Source organism: Mastigoproctus giganteus, chromosome 7 (genome assembly GCF_048544385.1).
Source record: "Mastigoproctus giganteus isolate SK-2022 chromosome 7, ASM4854438v1, whole genome shotgun sequence".
NCBI lineage: Eukaryota > Metazoa > Arthropoda > Arachnida > Uropygi > Thelyphonidae > Mastigoproctus > Mastigoproctus giganteus.
In genome coordinates, this window is record NC_143581.1 from 168,802,909 (window position 1) to 168,823,866 (window position 20,958).

A 20,958-nucleotide genomic window follows, 5' to 3' on the forward strand; every position below is an offset into this window, starting at 1 on the left:
TTAATGCCAACATTTGGGTGTTACCTTCTGTAATCAGTGAGCGAAATTTGAAAGTAAAAGTAAACAACCTCTGCCAGTGACTGTTTCTGTTTGCCTGCTTCGGATCAAAGATTATGTTAACTCTCATCTTTTATTGAATGCTACAAATGCCACTAATTTTAAATTCTTGCTTTAGAGCTCTTGATAATTATATACAAGAATTGGCTTCACAAAGTCTAATAAAAACTTAACTTTTATTATTTTTTTATGGCCAAACTTCATCTGTAACAAAAGAATTAATTTCATTCCTATTAAGAAATATTGTTCAAGGTTTAGGCCTAAATGGTTATCTAATGAACTAATGAGACTCGTAACAGGGAAGAAAAATGCATGGGATGCATATAAATTATCAAGCGACTCAGAAGCCCATGGCAGATATAAGCTAGTCTGTAATCAGGTCACAAAGGAGGTTAGGCAGGCGAAGGCAGATTACGAGAAATCTTTGGCAAAAGATGCTAAGAAAAACAGCAAGGATTTCTTTACTTATATAAACTCTAAAAGGAAGGGGATGAATCTGATTGGTCCACTTGACATCGATGGCTCGACTGTTGATGATCCTGCTCAAATAGCAAACAAACTGAATGAGTATTTTGCATCTACATTCACACATGAGAAATTATTAAGGTTTGAAAATGGCAGAAGGTTATCAAATTGTAGCAGGATACTTAATGATTTTGTAATAACTGAGAGCAAAGTGGAAGAGAAATTGTTGAAGTTAAACATTAAAAGGCACCTCGGGTGGATGGGATCTATCCAGTTATATTAAAGGAGGCGGCAAAGCAACTAAGCAAATCGTTAGCCATAATTATGAGAGCATCCTTGGATTCAGGGGAGGTCCCCATGGACTGGAGATGTGCAAATGTATCCCCGATTCACAAAGGGGGATCGAAGGGTGACACGAGTAATTACAGACCAGTTAGTTTAACTTCTCTTCCGGATAAAATAATGGAGTCACTGGTTAAAGATGCATTGCAGGATCATCTAGACAAGACTGCAGCAATAATTCAGACACAGCATGGGTTTGTTAAGGGAAAGTCTTGTCTGACAAATCTGATTGGTTATTAAGATGTAATTACAAAGGAACTGGATGCAAAAAATAATTCTGATATCATATACTTGGATTTCAGGAAAGCTTTTGACACTGTTGCGCATTGAAGACTACTGTACAAATTGGAGCAGAATGGTAGTAAGGGTAAATTGCTACAATGAATAAAAGGATGGTTAAATGGGAGAAAACAGAGAGTAGTAATCAATAGGTGCTGCTCTTCATGGACTAATGTTATTAGTGGAGTCCCACAGGGTTCGGTGTTGGGTCCACCTGTGGCTTACATCTTTTATATATTTATCAATGATATTGATTAAGGTATATCAGGCTTAGTGTTGAAGTTTGCAGATGATACAAAGGTTGGCAGGGTTGTTAATGACAGTAATGGCAATGTGCTACTGCCACAGGATCTAGAAAATTTTGGAAGATGGGCTGAGAAGTGGCAACTGAAGTTTAACCTTGACAAATGGAAAGTACTGTATATGGGTAGGAGTAACCCCAGAGAAACGTACGAACTGTGTGGTACTGCACTTAAGGTGGTAGAAAATGAAAAAGACCTGGGAGTAATTGTGCAGTCAGATATGAAGTTTTCTGAGCAATGCAGACAGGCTGCCAGGGCAGGTCATGGGATTTTGTCAGTGATATATAGAAATTTTGCTAGCGGGGAAGGGGTGATTGTCTCTCTGTATAAGGCAATGGTCAGGCCATGCCTTGAGTACTGCATACAGGTCTGGAGGCGTCATTTTAGGAAGGACGTAGATTTGCTTGAGTGTACAGAGAAGGGCAACAAGATTGGTGAGGGGAATGAAGAGATCCTCTTATCAGGAAAGGCTCAAGTTCTAAAAATTGCAGTGGGTGGAGATTAGGCACCTGCGTGGTGATCTGATTGAGGTGTATAAGGCCTTGAATGGGTTGAGCACGCTGAATTCTGATGGGATTCTTCCACTTGTTCAGATTACGAATCTAAAGGGCCATAAATTCAAATTAAGAAAGGACAGATGTAGAATAGATGTGTGGAAATTTGCCTTTAGCCAGCGGGTGGTTAATTGCTGGAACAAACTTCTATCTGTCGTGGAAGTTGATAGGTTGAATAAATTTAAGGAGGAACTGGACAAGCATCTGGAGGGAATGGTGTGTGTGTTTTTTTTTTTTTTTTTGGCTGATGTTGCATAAGCTCATACACTTGCTTTCTTACATCACATGCCACTACTACTGAAAATCAAACCAATAATGAAGGAATACTAAAATTCACATATATATCACTTTAATAGATAGTTTTATTTTCAAGTTTAAGTTGCCTTGTACGTTTATCACATGCCCAGCAAAGAATTAAAAATACTTAATATATACAGAAACGTAATTTGATCAATTAGTTAGTTCACTGTGCACTAATTATATAAAGAGACATGGTTCATAAGTGTTTTTAATATACAGTGGAACTTCTCTATTACAAACTTCTATTTATAAAATCTTTATGTTACGAATTTTTTCACAAAACATTGAACATCTCACAAACATCTCACAAAACACCTTGAAACGAAATTACATGTAAAGTTAGCCCCATATAGCGAAATGTTAGTCTCTCTATAACAAATTTTTGAAAAAATTGGCAAGGGCATTTTTAAAGAATTTCAAGCATTTATTGCTAAACAGCCGCTCAAATATAATGCAGCCTCCTTCCATCCAAGATTGCTCATTAGCATCTGGAATTAACCAACACTTTTAGTGAACACTTGCCTGTAGGAGGGTCTTTGTTTCATTTTTGTTATAGGGATAAAACCAAATGGGTTTTCTTAAAAGTGGTCATAAACTTTGCAATAAATAGAGTAGATTCGTAAATTGATGTTGGCTAAGGGGAAAATTAAATTTGCTGAAATGGAAACCCTTAGGATGCTGCAGCGGCAATACATAGAATGCTCTGGTAGTCAGTTTTTAGTAATGCCTACTGAGTGACATTCGCTTCTCACCTCATCCATCCTTCCTGTCATTCATTATACATATGATAGTTTTCATCTAACTGGACTCTCTGTAGATGGTTTCATGAAACTTTTTAAATTTCCTTCTTTTAGAACAATTTGTCATCAATCACATAGGCTATGTGCTTTTTTTTTTTTTTTTTTTTTTTTCCTGAAAAGTAATATACTGCATACATTAACAATAAATTTTCTTTCATGTATATATGAATAGAAGGAATTCACAAAGTTGCATATTTCTTCAAAGTGATTGATAGGAAAAGTCACATGATACTGTTAAATTGACACTCAAACATCATTGAGTAAGCAGTAATAACAATTCACTGTATGTCTTCAAATAGGCCTCTGGGTTTCGGAATGTTCATGTTCACAATGACTGCATGATTCTACACCAACTGTTATAAACTTTTATTAAACAAAATAAAATGAATTAGAGTTGTCTTGTATTAAGAAAATAAAATAAGTAAAATGAAAATAAAATAAAATAATGTAGATAAAAGCAATAAAATACCGAAGCTTTCAGAGGCATTTGCCTCCTTTTTCAACAGTAAAGCTTAATGTACGCTACATCCTTAATTATCAGCAGGCTCACGGTTCACAGCACATGTTACTACAGGAGCATGGGCAGTATTCTCCGTCTGCGCACTGGGACAGGAAATGGCTCAGGAGCGTGCCAGGCGGAACCGTTCATCCCGTCCAAGAACCACAGCTTTGAAGAGGGGATGAATGCAGACTCCCCTGTCTCTATTAATAGTGTTATTCTTAGAGGAGCAAATTCACAAGCTTTCGAGCCACTTGTGGTCCCAAAATCTGTGTGCCCTGTCGATCATAACAGCTTTGTCAGGAGAGATTTGATGGTTCTCCTCCCAAAAATGCTCCACCACAGCAAACCTTACAAGACTAATGTCTTGTAAGGTTATTGCCTGGAGGATACTACCTGATTACTGTTTGTATTTGCCTTAGAGTGTAAGGAGGCCATAAACTCTTACTGCACTAACAAAAAATGAAATTATAAAATAAATTAAAATTAATAAGAAAATAAAAATATGAAAAAAAATATATAATTACATTGGTTCACCTATCAGCTTTTTTTTTTTTTTTTTTTTTCCTCCCAACAAAATAAGATCAAGAAACGCTTGTTATAATGCAAAGGCAGATGAGTAAAGTAAGCTGTAATTTTTTCCGAGTTGCTTGACTATGCAGTAAGTAAAAAAAAATTAATACCACTACTTTATATAAACTATAACTGCTCTAACTTAATTAACATTTTAACCTGCATATATACTCTGTTCCCATAGGTTAGTAGACATCTTCCTGCATGTGTTACAACTGGATTCAAAGAAATAGTGTCGTGTCAAACATCTGGTGATGTTTATAGAAGGTAAAGTTTTAATATTTCATATTTGTAATATAAATAGATTTTCTACATCAGCAAGCTCTCAGTTTGAAATCTTACTGTGAAAATTTACAGACCTTTACTGTGATTCTTTGCTATCATAGATGGATAGCCACATGATTTTCAATCCTCTTTCCCCTCCTTTTTTTTTTTGTTTAACAAGCTGGTTATTTGGTTTGGCTACGGTATCGGCCAAATCTTTTACCCTAATCTTAGTATGGCTAGGGATCAACAGATGCAGACATCAAACTGGCATTCACAGAATGTGTCATCTGCACCCCAAGACTGTACTGAATGAATATTGTATCTTAACGTTGATAAAGCTTATAATATTCTCAAAGAATCAATGTATATAATAAACCTTGCTATATATTCTGGTGTGATCCAAGGCTAACTGTACAGCAAGTATCTCTAGTGTGTGTGTGGTGCATTGAGGGAGAATCTCAGATATAGTAGTGTTTGGAAAGACAGCAGTAGATCCCATACAGATCAGATTTTGAGCCATCTGTGTAAATTGCAAGAAATCAGAATGTTCAGCTGTGTGTGCTCTGAATATAGCTGTAGGTAGGCAGAAGATGATGTATCAGGCATAACCCAGTTCTTAATGTAAAATTCTCTCACTGGAACATGAGAATGCCTAGATGGAAGGGTTTGCCTTGTTTGGACAACTTTGTCCTATGATATTTAAATCTTTGAGTAGCACCTGGACACAAATACTAAAGAATGATTGTCGGTCTGACAGGCAGTATGCAAGTTTTCCTGCTTTGGCTCAAATTTGTCATGTAGGATGGGCTAGCAGGGATTTCAGTTTAAAAGCATTTCTGCTTCCCTATGAAATAGAGAGGGGAGAGCATGAAGGAAATTCAAAACTCTTATACACTGTGCATAGTTAATACATGCATTGAAGTAAAGTTGGCTTTTTATCAAAAATGAGCTCAGGAATTTTGTTTGGTATTACTGGAATAAAATTTTGTCCAAGCCTCAGTTCTGGTTCAAGATGAAGATTATGCTTATGACAAATGTACACAAGCAGTGTTTTCAGTGAGAACCCAAATCCATTAGCCAGTACCTAGGAGCTAAGCCAATTGATGGCTTGTTGCAGTTGTTTTTCAATAACCCTCAAGTCGTATGACTGGGAAAATAAGCTAAACTCATCAATGTAGAGAACAATGTTTACGGTTGGAGAAAGTTGTTCTGTGATAGAATTAATTTGATAGCAAAAAAAGCTTACCACTTCAGGATCAGTGGTAAGCCTTCAGGCCCCCTTCCTCTTGACAAAAAGGATCAAGAGAGGGTGGATTTCTATTCTAGGAAAGACACAGGATAAAAATTTTCTAATAAAAATGAGAAGGTGACCTCTAAGGCTGAGGCTAATGAAGGCCTTTTAAAATTCCAAATCTCCAAGTTGTGTCATATACTGTTCCATGTTGAAGAAAATTGACACTAAATGCTCTTGTTTTAGCAAAGCATCTTGATCGGATGGATGCCTCCAGTCTAATTAAATGGTGTAGAGTGGACTTGTTTCTTTGGAAGCTATATTGCATGCTGGAGATTGGGTTTTTTTTTTCTTCTAAATGCTATATAAGAGTAACATTGACCATTCTCTCCAGGATTTTTCATAAAAAACTAATCAGAACAATAGATCAATAGTATTATTTGCGTGTGTAGTCTATATAGGGGACTGACAGGCAAGTATTATCCAGGGAAATGGCTGATTTGGCAGCAGCATCAGCTAATTCATTTCCCTGGATCCCATTGTGCCTTGGGATCCAGCAGAGGGGAATGTCAAATTCTGATTAAACAAGAGAAAAAAAGCATCTACCGGATGCAGACAGGACCAGATGAGAGTTATATCTCATCAATAATAAAGTCTGTAACATGCTTGATGAGTCACTATATATCATATACCTTTGGTAATTGCTATTTTTAATGCGATCAAGGGCTATTTCTGTTGCATGCAACTCTGCAGTATAAATGCTAATTTCTTGTGGAATCTTATTGCATACTATTTTGTGAGGAAAGAGAACAGCAGATCCCATGTAAGATTCTGACTTCGAGCTGTCCATATAGACTGGCAGGAAGTCAGAATACTGTGTTCTATGTGATGCAAAGAATTGCTAGTAGACAGCTGGCGGCATAGTAGTCTTCTACCAGATCTTAAGGGAGAAATTGGAAGATGGGCATGCCAGGGTGGAAAGAATTGCTTTGACTGGGCAATAAACCCATAATTGAGTTTGTAACGGAGAAGGGCTCGATAGAGACAAAGGGTAGAACAATCTGCACCCCATGAAATTGATGAAATGGCAAGGAGGATGTTAAATCCTTTAACACACCCTGTCCTAAGCTGACAAATATGTTGTAGAAATGTCAGCTCCTTGTCAAAAATCAGACTGAGGAATTTGACTTCTGCTACAACTGGGATGTTGTTTTGCCTAAGCCTTAATTCTGGGTCAGGATGAAGATTACATTTGCAACTGAAGTGTACATAATGATCTTCTGTGATGAAAATCTGAACCCATTAGCCAATGACCAAGATGTAAGGTGATCAGTGGTTTTCTACAGTTGCCTTTCAATGACCCTCATATTGCATGAATGGCAAAATATAGTAAAATAATCAACATAGAGGACATTGTGTACTGTGAGTGGAAGTTGTTCTATAATAGTTTATTTTGATTGCGAAAAGAATAGCACTTAGAATGGATCCTTGTGGGATTCCCTCTTCCTGACAAAACATTCAAGAGAGTGTTGATCCTAAACAGACTTAAAATTGGCGATTTAAAAGAAAGTTTTTAATAAAAAGAGGAAGGTTACCCTTAAGACCAAAGTTGTAGAGGTCTTGTAATATGCCAAATCGCCAGGCTGTATCACAAACTTTTTCAATATCAAAGAGAAACTACTACCAGGTGCTCGGATTTAGTAAAAGCATAACGAATGCATGCTTTAAGTCTCATTAAATGACCTAGAGTTGATCTGTTTCTCGGAACCCCACTGGGTCCCGAAAGCAGACCATTTGTTTCTAAATACCATACAAGGCGTGTATTAATCATTATTTGTCAGAGCAATAGGACAATAGTTACTTTGATTTCTAGGATCCTTTCCTGGTTTTGAGAAGACAAGAATGATTGCCTTTGCTAGGAATCCAAAATTGTTAAAAAAAAATTCTATTAAATAAAATTAAAAGGTGATCCTTAGATTGTGATGAGAGGTGTTTATATTATTTCATAATGGAAGTCATCTGGCCCCATAGCAGTGGCACGTGTGAGAAAGTGCTGCATTTAACTCTTCCTGTGTAAAGGGCTTGTTATATGGTTCAAGCCCTTTTGAAGAGAAGTTTAATGGATGTTTCTCACTTTTCTCTTTTCTCTTTCAGGGCCATCGTGGCACTGCTCCTGCCTCCCCGTGGCGGGGCCGGTAACCTGGGTGGTAAAGACAAACCCCCAGGGCCAAAAGGAGCCGACATGGATATAAGTGACTATCCACTGTTAGAGCCCTCGAGCTCAAGGTCAGAAATTCCTGACATTGACCATGACTCCAATCGTCCAAAGAGACTAAGGACGGAAAATCAGAATAATGACGTGCCAGCATTTCTTATAATGCACTCATTATCCACGCAACCTGTTGGCAAACTATCGCCTTTTCTTATACAGAAATGTTTAGAATCGGTTTGTGGATCTCCTAAAATAGTTAAGCGTCTCCAATCTGGAGACCTTCTAATTGAAACTTCTAAGACAATTCACTCAGAGAAGCTGTTAAAATTAACATCATTTAACAGTATTCCAGTGTCAGTTACGCCCCATAACACTCTTAACACCTCTAGAGGCGTTATCAGCGAATGGGACTTACTATCAGTGTCAGAAGAAGAGATAATACAAGAACTCAGGGAACAAAAAGTGACTCATGCGCGGAGAATAATGACCAAAAAAGATGGGAACCTACTACCAACCAGGTCCGTCATTTTGACATTTAGTACTCCGACTCTTCCATCTTCTGTTAAAGCAGGTTATTTAAACTGCAAGATTCGGCCCTACATCCCAAATCCCATTCGCTGCTTTAAGTGCCAGAAGTATGGCCATTCTCAGACGGCATGCCGAGGCGATGCTGTGTGTCCTATTTGTGGCTCTAAGGAGCATTCCCAAGGAGACTGTACAGCTGCCACTCCTAGTTGCCCTAACTGTAAAGGAAGCCATCCTGCCTTTTCTAAAGCATGTGACCTTTGGAAAACAGGCAAACAAATCCAGAAATATAAGGTAGAGCATAAAGTCACATACCCTGAAGCAAGGAAGCAAATACTGTTAACCATGCCTAGCCGATCATACGCATCGGTCTCTAAAAACAGCCGGTCAGTTTCAACTCAAAACAGATGTCTCCATAGAACCAAACATTTCATTTGCCACCTGGGCCAAAACTATGCTAACGTGCAATAAAAAATCTACAGTTAATGAAACCAGCAACACGCCAATTAGTATCCCAACTGATGCCATCTCAACCTTGCCCGAAAGAACAAAATCTGTTAGTGTTGAAAATCAAAAGACAATGAAATCATGCTATAGCAACATTCAAATGGAAGTTCAGTCAGAGGACGAAGACACAGTCCTAGAATTACATGCCAATGATACCATGGATACAGGACGCCCAACCTTTCCCAAAAATGAAAAATCAAAACTAAGCAGGCGGAAACCTCAGAAAAAACAGTCAGATCAATCTTCGTCAAATAAACCCAAGCAATGAACAAATTCCTACAATGGAACTGCAGAGGATTATGCAGTAATATAGATGACCTGAATGATTTACTCATACAAACTAACGCATTAGGAGTATGCTTACAGGAAACATTTTTATCACCAAAAGTTTCACTCAAATTCAAAAACTATACTATGTTTAGGCGAGACAGGGATTCTGACTCTTCTCGTGGAGGGGTAGGTATTCTTGTCAAAACTACCATACCATCAAGACATCTCCAACTAGAAACCTCCCTAGAAGTTGTAGCAGTTCGGATAGCAATGGGAATATCATTAACCCTTGCATCTGTTTATATACCACCTAATTATCCTTGTACCCAGACTGAACTTGACAACCTTTTAACACAACTGCCACCTCCTGTCTGTTTACTCGGTGATTTCAACGGTCATCATCCATTGTGGGGATCCTCCACTATGGATAAGAGAGGCCAATTAATTGAAACATTCCTAGATAACCATAATCTGACTGTATTAAACACTGGCTCTCCAACTTATGTTCAATTACCTGCAGGCACAACATCTGCCATAGATTTATCTATCTGTTCAGCATCTCTTTTTCCAAGTATGGAATGGTTGGTGTTGAACGATCCATTCCACAGTGACCATTTTCCAATCATCAGCTCAATTCAAACACAGGTCGTATCATGCCCCAAAGCCCGTATATCTTGGAATTTCCACAAAGCAGACTGGAAAAACTACTGTACTTGTGTCCTTTTTAACAAACAGTATGTACAGCAACAACATATTGATGAAGTAACCGAACACATTACCAGCCATATATTATCAGCAGCTGAAATTTCTATTCCAAAATCCAACCAGAGCAAGCGGGTACACCAAAACCAGTGGTGGAATCAAAATTGCACCATAGCGAAAGTAGAAAAAAACCGTGCTTGGAACCAATTTCGCAAATTCCCCACTACTGCCAACCTTATAGCTTTCAAAAAACTGAGAGCCAAAGCAAGACAAATTAGGAAAAAAGCAAAACGTGACTCCTGGATTAAGTTCGCCTCAACTATTAACAAAAATACTGACACTCGGATTATCTGGAAAAAAAATACAAGCTCTCAATGGAAAATTTCTACCTCTACAGTCTCCAATAATTCAGTGGAATGGGCAGGACCTATCTTCTCCTACTGACATCGCAAATGCTTTAGCAGAATATTTCTATAATACTTCCGCCTCAACCACTTATGTGACTGCTTTTCAGAGAATTAAAACTAATGAAGAACGAAAAAAATTGAATTTTTCAACTAATCACCCACTTCCATATAACCAGCCCTTTACTATAGCTGAACTCAAAGAATCCTTGAGTAAATCTCCAAATAGTGCAGGACCAGACGGCATTCACTACAGAATGCTTAAACATCTGTGTGAAGCTGATCTGTACATACTATTGCTATTTTATAATAGGATCTTCTCAGAAAACACATATCCTCTCTCATGGCGTCATTCCTATATTTGTGCAATACCAAAACCGGGAAAAGATACATCTCTAGTTCAAAATTACAGACCAATATCATTGACAAGCTGTTTGGGCAAGACCTTCGAAAGGATGGTGCATAAGAGGCTCACCTGGATTCTTGAATCCCAAAATCTGCTTTCTGATCACCAATATGGCTTCCGCAAAAACAGGTCCACCCTAGATTTACTTGTTAAAATTGAATCCAACATACGTAACGCCTTCATCAGGAGACAACATTTAGTTATGGTCAACCTCGATATTCAGAAAGCATTCGACACCACATGGCGTCATGGTATTATCACAGATATGCATCAGTTAGGGTTGAGAGGCTGTCTCCCTCAAATTATTCAGAACTTTTTAAAGTTACGTACCTTTCAAGTCAGATATCAAAACTTCCTATCAGCATCTCATATTCAAGAAGAGGGTGTCCCACAGGGTTCTATACTGAGTCCAACCCTATTCGCAATTAGGGTCAACAATATATTGGAAGATCTTCCAAAAACTATTGAAGTATATATGTATGCAGATGACCTCACCATATCGTGCCAATCACAAAATATGAATACTATCGAAAGACAGTTACAAATTACTCTAAACAGAATAGAATCGTGGACTTTACGCAATGGATACCATCTTGCTGAACAGAAATCCACTACCACTCATTTCTGCAAACTCCGGTCATTTCATCCTGATCCTGAGTTAAAGATAAAAAATGTGTCGGTTCCTCTGGTTAACACTGTCCGCTTTCTTGGCCTGATTATAGATAGAAAACTGAACTTTCAAGCACATGTGGCCTATCTTCGTACCATCTGCTTGAAGAAATTGAATATCCTTCGGTGTGTGTCATCCATGTCTTGGGGCGCTGATCGGCATACGCTTATCCATATTTATAGAGCTCTCATCAGATCCCGTTTGGACTACGGTTCTCCAGTGTATGACTCTGCGAGGAAGAGTACATTAGAACGATTAAATACCATCCAGCACAGTGCCCTTCGAGTTTCTCTAGGGGCTTTCAGAACCTCCCCAGTCCAGAGCCTTTACATTGAAGCCCACGAACCTCCCTTACATCTTCGGAGGAAAACATTGCTTTTAATGTATGGCGCAAAAATCCGCAGTCTTCCCTACCACCCGAATTGGAGATGTCTGTACAACACCGAATGGGACTCATTTTACAACAGTAAACCAAATGAAAACAGACCTGCTGCACTTAGACTTAAAGAACTAACTCAAACGTGGAATATCGCAATCGACAATATATATCAGGACATAACACCTCCTGATCCACCGTGGACAAATATCCCTGCAATTTACGATGACTATTTCCAACAGTGGGGAAAGAACACCTTGTGTCCCTTCAATATCGCACAGTTACATGAAGCTCACTCTGCTTTTAATTCACAGGCCTGTAAGATCTATACAGATGGATTGAAAACTGAGACCCAAGTAGGCGCTGCTGCGATCTTTCCATCTTTCAGCACTTCTGTCTCATTACCTGTAGAATGCAGTATCTTCACTGCTGAGCTTTATGCTATTAACTTGGCTCTAGGACGTATTACTCAACTTCTAATTTCGTCTGCCATAATATACACTGACTCGCTCAGTGCTGTCTCTGCCATAAATAGTAATACTAACTCCTCTCACCCTGTAATAAAACAAATCCATTCTAAATTACTTGTGTGTAATGAGTCAAACCAAACTGTAACATTCTGTTGGATTCCAGGTCATTCTGGGATAGCAGGAAACGAAAGAGCAGATCTAGCAGCCAAACAACCAGATACTACTCTTTTGCAGACTTTTCGATCCCCATATACTGATTATAAACATATCATCCATAAAGCATGTTACAATAGCTGGTCATTAATCTGGAGAGGTTATCCAGAAAACAAATTATACCAAATAAAACCAGAACCAAAGCTGTGGCCCTCCAGCTTCCAGAAAAGCAGACGAGAAGAAACAATTTTAGGAAGGCTCAGGATTGGGCATACTTATCTCACTCACCTCTATCTATTAACTAATGACAGCGCTCCACAATGTACATCATGTCAAGTACAACTGACCATTCGCCATTTGTTAGTGGACTGTCCCCCACCTTCAGAACATCCGCTTAGATACTTTTAAATCAATTGCTAAAACACAGTCATCAATAAATTTATTGCAGATTCTGGGAGATGATTCTAATAAAAAGGAACTATATACTTTCCTAAACCGGATACAAATATATCATAAAATATAGATATTATTTCATATTCACCATTAGAAGACACAATATGGCCCAAGTAGCCTATGTGTCGTTAAACCCAACAACAACAACAACAACAACTTTCAGGGCCAAAGACTCTGGGGAAATGATGTTATTGCAGAGATTTTTGCAAATTTCCCCTAGAGTATTTGCAACTGCAGTTGGACATCCATTGTGCTCAAGAATCACTGAAGAACTTGGTGGATCTTATCTCCAACTACTTTTGAGCTAGCAGTCTGGGTTATGGAAGATGTAAAATGGATCCAAGATTTCTTTTGGTTCTGACATTGGATATAAAGTGTTTTTGCACATGCATATTTAAATGATATTAAATTTTCAGTTGTGGGATATTGGCGGAATATCCCGCAGACTTTGTTTTGTGCTTTTTCTGCTCTACATTCTGAATTTCACTAAGGTTTGAGAAATAGTTGAAACTGGCTGGATGTTATTGCAATTGCAGCTGCATGAATTTATATTTTCTGTGATGTATGTGACTGCAGCGCTAACATTAGTAGAGGCATATGCTTCAAGAAAGCAAGCTTGTAGTCAGCAAAACAAAAAAGAAGAAAACCTTCCCATTTCACCCATCCATTCACTCAGTGTTTTTCTAGTTCTGCCATGTCCACAATAAGAGATAGAAGTTTGTTCCAACAATCAACCACCAGCTGGCTAAAGGCAGATTTTGCACATCTATTCTACAACTGTCTTTCCTCAATTTGAATTTGTCCCCTCAGGTGATTAATCTGGGCAAGAGAAAGAACCCCATCAGCATTGAGCTTGCTCAAACCATTCAAGGCCTTATACACCTCAATCAGATCACCTTGCAGGTGCCTAATCTCCAGACACTGTAATTTGCAGAACTTAAGCCTTTCTTCGTAAGAACAACCTTTTGTTCCATTCACTAATCTCCTTGCCCTTCTCTGTACTCCTTCCAGCAGCTCTATGTCCTTCATAAAATGAGGCCTCCAGACCTGTATACAATACTGAAGGCGTGGTCTGATCATTGCTTTATACAAGGGGATAATCACCTCCTTATCCCCGCTAGAAAAATTCCTGTATATCATTGATAAGACACCATGAGCTACTCTTGCACACGGTCTGCATTGCTCAGAAAACCTCATATCTGACTGCACAATTACCCCCGGGTCTTTTTCATTCTCCACCACCCTGAGTGTAGTAACACACAGTTGATACGTTACTCTGGGGTTACTGCTACCCATATGCAGTACTTCACATTTGTCAATGTTAAACTTCAGTTGCTACCTCTCAGTGCACCTGCCCAAATTTCTTGATCCTGATCATTACTAAGTAATGATATTCATGATATACAGAAAACAACAATGGGCCAACACCGGACCCCAAGGGTCCGGAGTTGGGCCCATAAACCAACTGAACCTAATATTGCTGAACACTGGTCATAACACCTACACTTGCCTCTCCATGAGATCTGTGTCAGCAATTGACTTATCTATTTGATCCCCTCAGTTACTTTCTATTATAGATTGTACGGTTTTAAATGGTCTGCACAACAGTGATCATTTCTCAATTATATGCAGAATTCAAACAATGCAGACACCTTGCCCTGATCATCAGGTATTATGGAAATTCTCCAAAGCAGATTGGGAAAAGTATTGTCTCCATCTCCTTCGATAGCCAATTGTTATGATTAGAGTCCATTGATGATGTCATGAGCACATTTCTAAACAAATACTAGCAGCAGCTTCTGAAGCAGTACCACAGTCTTCTGCTTTCAGAAATCTTAAACACTGGTGGAATGATGCTTGTACCATGGGGGGGGGGAAGCCTGGAATCTGTTCAGTAAGTTTCCAACCACTGACAACCTAATTCAGTTTAAAAAGGCTTAAGGCAAAAGCATGACAAATTAAAGACAAGCCAAAAAAAAATCATGGATACAGTTTGCCTCCTCTATCACAAAGGACACTAGCAGTAAAATTGTTTAGAAAAAAATTTGACAACTAAATGGCAAATATTTACCAATTTCTGTTTCAATTTTAACCAAGAATGAACAAGAAATAGCTAATGCGCTTTCAAAGACCTTTCTCTAAAATGTCTGCCACTACAGCTTACGATGCTTTCTTTCTACAAATAAAAGCCGTAGCAGAAAGGTATAAGATAAATTTCCAAACTATCCAGTCTCTAGCCTGCAATCAACCTTTTTGTATTTTTGAACTCCTAACAGATCACCTAATAGCATTGCTGGAGCTGACAGAATCTTTTATGTAATGCTAAAACATCTAAACAATACAGCTTTGAATTTGCTAATAACATTCTTTAACTAGATCTTTCTTAAAGGTACATATCCTTCTATCTGGCATCACTCCATTATTTTAGCCTTTCCCAAACTAGGAAAGGATCAATCACTCTCACAAAATTACTAACCAATCTCCCTCACCAGTTGTTTAGGTAAAACTCTAGAAAGGATGATACACAGATGACTCACGGGGTCTTGAAACTCTAAAGCTGTTAAATAACTATCAGTTTGGATTCCAACAAAATAGAACCACTTTGGATCTCATGGTGAAAGCAGAGACTAATATCCATAATGCTTATGTGAAAAATGAACATCTTGTAATGGTAAGTTTGAATAAGCCTTTTGACACAACCTGGAGGTATGGCATATTGTGAGAACTTTATTCCCTAGGATTGTGAGGATATTTACCAAAATTTATTCAAAACTCCAAAGCAAAACTTTTCAGGTCCGTTATCAAACAGTACTTTCTTGTATCTATACCCAAGGTGTCTCACAAGGATCAATACTTGGTGCTACTTTTTTTTTTCACTTCGGCTGAACACTAACCCACAACATTCCCAATACAGTTGAATTATATATGTACGCTGATGATCTCACTATATCTTGCAGTTCAAAAAATATTCATACTACTGAAAGACAGCCAGAACTCTCCATAAATAAGCTAGAAATATGGACACAGCAAATAGATATTATATGTCAGAACAAAAAACAGTTGTAATTCACTTCTGTAAAAAACGCAAGCCTGTATCCAGAACTGGAACTTTGGCTAAAGAATCACCTGATAGCTCTCACCAGTAATCTTCGTTTCCTAGGTTTAATGTTGGACACCAAACTTAACTTTGTTTCTCACATAACATATCTCCGAACTGTTTGTTTAAAGAAACTAAATATTCTTCAGTCTATTTCTGCTATGGCATAGGATGCTGATAGATATACTCTTTTACATTTGTATCATGCTGTTATTAGGTCTTGCTTAGATTGCAGAGCTGTTGTCTATTAATGCAAATTTTATTAAGTACAATACACTTACATTTACTGAACAAAATATTTAATGAGAAAATTTTTTTTTTTGATAATTAACAAAATTTAAAATGCTGCTTTAGTTTACTTTCTGTGCAGGCAGTATAAAAATAATTTGCAGGCCTTAGGTTGGACACCATTGCGCTAGTCAATTTGTCCTGGCAGAACTATCCAAGACCACTGGTCTTGTCAAAGCAGTGCCAAAGGTGTGTGTTGGAGGGCCCCACAACCACCGGGGTCCCCTTTCGAGTTGCCACGGGTCACAGTGCATGACAAACACAGACCTGATTCCTATAATGTTATCCTGGAATCGAGGCCATGGGAGTTGGATCACAGTGATGCTAACCTGCAGGACCAGATGTGTCACTGGGAGGTCCCCTCACCATGCACAAGTGCCCATGTTGATGGGTTAAGGGAGGCAGCAAAGGAGTCTTCATAATTATGAGAACATCCTTGGATTCAGGGGAGATCACTGTGGACTGGAGATGTGCGATTGTATCCCCAATTCATAAAGGGAGGATCAAAACATGAGTAATTATGGACCTGTCAGCTTAACATCTGTTTCAGAATGGAGTCTGGTTAAAAAGTAATGCAGGACTATCTGGACAGAAATGCAATTATACTACAGTCACAGCATGTATTTGTTAAGGGGCAGTCTTGTCTAACCAATCTGATAGGTAACTTAAGATGTAGTGATCAAGGAACAGGATCCAAAAAGTGAATTTTGATATGATATAGTTGGATTTCAGGAAGGCTTTTGATACTGTTGGACATAAAAGACTGCTGTATAAACTGGAGCAATGTGGCATTAAGGTCAAGTTACTGCTATGGATAAAGGGGATTGTTAAGTGGAAGGTGGAAGAAGACAGTGGTTATCAATGGACACTGCTCTTTATGGACTAATGTTATCAGTGCTGTTGTTGTTGTTTTTAATATCTATTAATGTTTATTAATCTATTAATATCTATTAAACAACCCGTTGTTGTTTTTAATATCTATTAATGAAATTCATGAAGGTATATTAGGCTTCACATAAAAGTTTGCAAATGAATACAAAGGTTAGCAGAGTGGTTAACGATAGTATGCTACTGCCAACATGATTTGGAAAAATTAGGTTGATGGGCTGAGAAATGGAAGTTGAAGTTTTGCATTGACAAATGCAAGGTACTGCAATATGGGTAGCAGTAAGCTCGGAGTAACTTATCAACTGTGCGGAACTGCACTCTGGGTAAAAGAAAATTAAAAAGACTTGGGTAATTGTGCACTCAGATATGAAATTCTCTGAGCAGTGCAGACTTGCTGCCAGGGACAGCTCATGGGGTTGTGTCAATGATATGCAGAAACTTTGCTGATAGGGATAAGGAAGTGATTATCCCCTTGTATAAGGGAATGGTCAGGCTACACCTTGAGTACTGCATACAGATCTGGAGGCCTCATTTTAGGAAGGATGTAGAGCTACTGGAACAAGTACAGAGAAGAGCAACAAGATTGATGGGAGGGGAACAAGGGGAGCTCTTACCAAGAAAGGATTCAGTTCTGCAAATTGTAGCTTCTGGAGACTAGGCATCTGCAAGGTGATCTGATTGGGGTGTATAAGGCCTTGAATGGATTGAGTAAGCTGAAAGATGTGGAAGGATGGTTGCAGGATAGATGTGCAAAAGTTTCCCTTCAACCAGCAAGTGGTTGGAATAGTCTTCCATCTGTTGAAGTGGGTGATTTGAATAAATTCAAGGAAGAACTACACATTCTTGGAGGGGTAAGGATGGGTGAAGTGTGTATGCGTGTGCTTTTTTTTTTTTTTTTTTTTTTTGTGGCTAATACTATATAAGCTTGCTTTCTTGCATCATTGCTACTACTATTACATGTACAGCCACCAAGGTCAAGACTTGGAGGCTATAAAAGTGGAAATGCATTAGTCCATGTAGTTCCTTTAGTCCTTATGGATATCTCTACTTTCCATTACTGCTGCATGAAGACTGCAGTGTCACTAGTGAATAAGTAAGTGTTGATTAAATGCTGTATGTTGCAACTTAGGAAAACATAAGTGATAAGCAATTAAACTTTCTTAGAGAACATGGGAAATTGCAGAAATTCTTGACCACTGGAATGCATGATACAGAATCCTTTTGAACCAGGGAAGGTGTTCATTTTCTTAAGGACTGCTTGTTCATAAAATGAGTATGGTAGTATGTTGGAAGTGGTCAGCAATACACTTCAAGCAAAACTTAGTTACAAGAGATAGTTTTGTACTGTTAACCAGAGATTGCTTAAGCACAATCAAGCAGTTTCTTGGTGCCAGTTTTTGGAAAATATACTTAACCTTCTTTATAATATACTAACATGTAGGTTAGTGCAAATGCATCATTTTAACATAGCTATCTACCAAAGTAGTTGAATTAATTAAGAGACATTACTTCAACTACTTTGGTAGATAGCTATGTTAAAATGATGCATTTACAGTAACATACATGTTAGTCATTCTACCTCGTAGCATGAGGCCTTTGCCCTTAAATAATTTATAATATACTTAAATGATCTGTATTTGTAAATAATGCATATTGCCTAAGACATTTATTTTTTTATTCAAATTTGTTTTATGTATATTTTGATTAATAATCTGCTCTAGCTAGTTTCTTATATACAGAAATGATTGAAGTTCAGTTTTTTTGTATAATTTTATTTATTTATTTTATTTATTTTTTTTTTAGCTGCAGCAAAGTTCTCTGGTTGGAGGAACGTAATTTTTGGATCTTTGAAAGTTCTGTAGGTTTAGTTGGAGTTTTCAGTGCTATAATAGTAATACTACGTCAGAAACAGTTAGATAACAAAATGATGGAGAGGATACAAAGACAGATTGCAGCTGGTGTTTAATTTATTTAATAATGTAAATCTGTAAATAAAAAGTTGCTGAAGAGATTGAATTATCTTTAGTTCATGAACCAAAAGTTAAAAACATGTATAACCTAGTGGTTCCCAAATGTTTGTCATGCGAAGCACCTTTGGAATTGAAATTAGCATTTGCTGCAGCCCAAAAGGGTGATTGCACTTGAGCTGAGCAGGCAGGGTGTCCTATAATATTTTGAAGATGGTGACTTGAACTAAACATATCATAAATTTGGGTCTTCAAGAAATTAATCTGTGTTATTTATCATTTCTACAGTTATTGAATTGCCAGCATATAACAACATAATCAGTTCACAAATTTTGTTTCCTATTTTTTTGCCATACTTTAATTGCATAAGCAAATCTTTTCTTTATACACGAAATAGTGGCTGTTTCTGTTTCACTACCTGGATCTTTAACAAAAACATAATTAACAAAAACAATTCTTCTCTGCTTAGTTTTAATATACACTGTGTACTATCTATTACTGTATTGAATTTGAGTCGTTTGAGTAGATTATTAATAACAAAACATTGATGACTACTCACTCAGTTGCTGAATTATAAAATGTAAAACAGTCTGGTCTGTTATAAATAAGAGGGTCATCTTAGAAATAATATAATACTGGTTGTTGTTGTTGGTATTTGGCTTAACGACACAAGAGCTATTGAGGCCAAATTGTGTCTGCTCATAGTTAAGTTTATTTAGTCGAAATATACTGCTGTACATATTAAATTAAGTACTCCTGTATAGGCCAATATATTTTAAATAGATTATAAGTTCTATTAACCGTAAGTTGACTGTCACAGGATGAACACAGTTGGATGTTCTCCCAGTAGCAGGAACAGATGGGTATGATGAGCGTGTCCAATTCTGAGTCTTGCCAGTACCACTTCCTCTCGTCTGTTTCGTCGAGAGCCTGAGAGCCACAGCTTTCGTTCTTGTTTTATCTGGTAAACTTTAATATTAATATTCCTTTTCCAGATCTGTGACCAGCTGTCGTAGCTTGCTTTGCAAATAACAGGCTTGCAATCAGTGTAAGGAACCTAAGGATGTGGGAGAGTGGGTTGTGGATGTTTAGCTGTGAGGTCCATACTTTCATTTCCTGGAATGCCAGAATGGCCAGGGATCCAGCAAAAACATTGATTGGACCCGCTGCAGGAAAATAGCTGAGAATGAATGTATTTCAATTTAGAATGAGAAGATAAGAAATTCTTCCTTATGGCAGAAACAGCACTGAGGGAGTCAGTATAAGTTGTGGCAGGTAAGATAGAAAGTTCAATAAATTTACTAAGTGCTAATTTGATGGCATATAATTCAGCTGTGAAGTTGCTGCAGCACCAACCGTACTGACTTTTCGATCCATCAATATAGATTTTACAGGCATGGGAGTTCAGAATAGTGTGAGCTAAGTGCAACTGCCTGATGTTAAAGGGAGGTACAGTATTCTCCCACTCCAGAAAATGTATCATGAGAAGTAGAAACGTATATCCAAGGTAGAACAGATGCAGTTGTCCTGAATTTCTTGCATCAGCTTAAATTTATATTCCAATTCTGAGAAAGCCCTTTAATCTTGAGTGAAGCAGGTCTATTTTCATTTGGCTTGCTCTCAGAACAAATCCCACTGAGTGTTATACAAATACTCCCAACTGGGGTGCAATGGAAGACTGGATCTTATCAGCATAGTAGGGTTGTAATGATTTCCTACAAAGATGTAATAGATCGATATAAAGACGATAGGAGAAGTCTTGAAAGTGCCCAACGCAGTCCTGAGAGCACTGTGCTGGATAACATTTAGACGTAAAATAGTGGTCCTGGCAGAGTTACAGACCGTACAACAAAAATCTAACTTGAACAGATTAAAGTTCTATAGAGATCCAGTAGAGTATA

At 37.9% G+C, this 20,958-nt stretch overlaps 1 protein-coding gene across 1 annotated transcript in view; it reads left to right on the top strand.

The window, feature by feature from the left end:
• Positions 1 to 19,101, top strand: part of JTBR (jumping translocation breakpoint protein JTBR) — a 48,057-nt gene extending 28,956 nt beyond the window's left edge. Inside the window, exons 3-4 of the mRNA XM_090377176.1 lie at positions 4,356 to 4,438; positions 18,894 to 19,101. Coding sequence (XP_090233302.1) covers positions 4,356 to 4,438; positions 18,894 to 19,056 — 246 coding nt within the window. The 3' untranslated portion in view covers positions 19,057 to 19,101. The remainder of the gene's footprint in view (positions 1 to 4,355; positions 4,439 to 18,893) is intronic.
• The last annotated feature ends 1,857 nt before the right edge of the window (positions 19,102 to 20,958 follow it).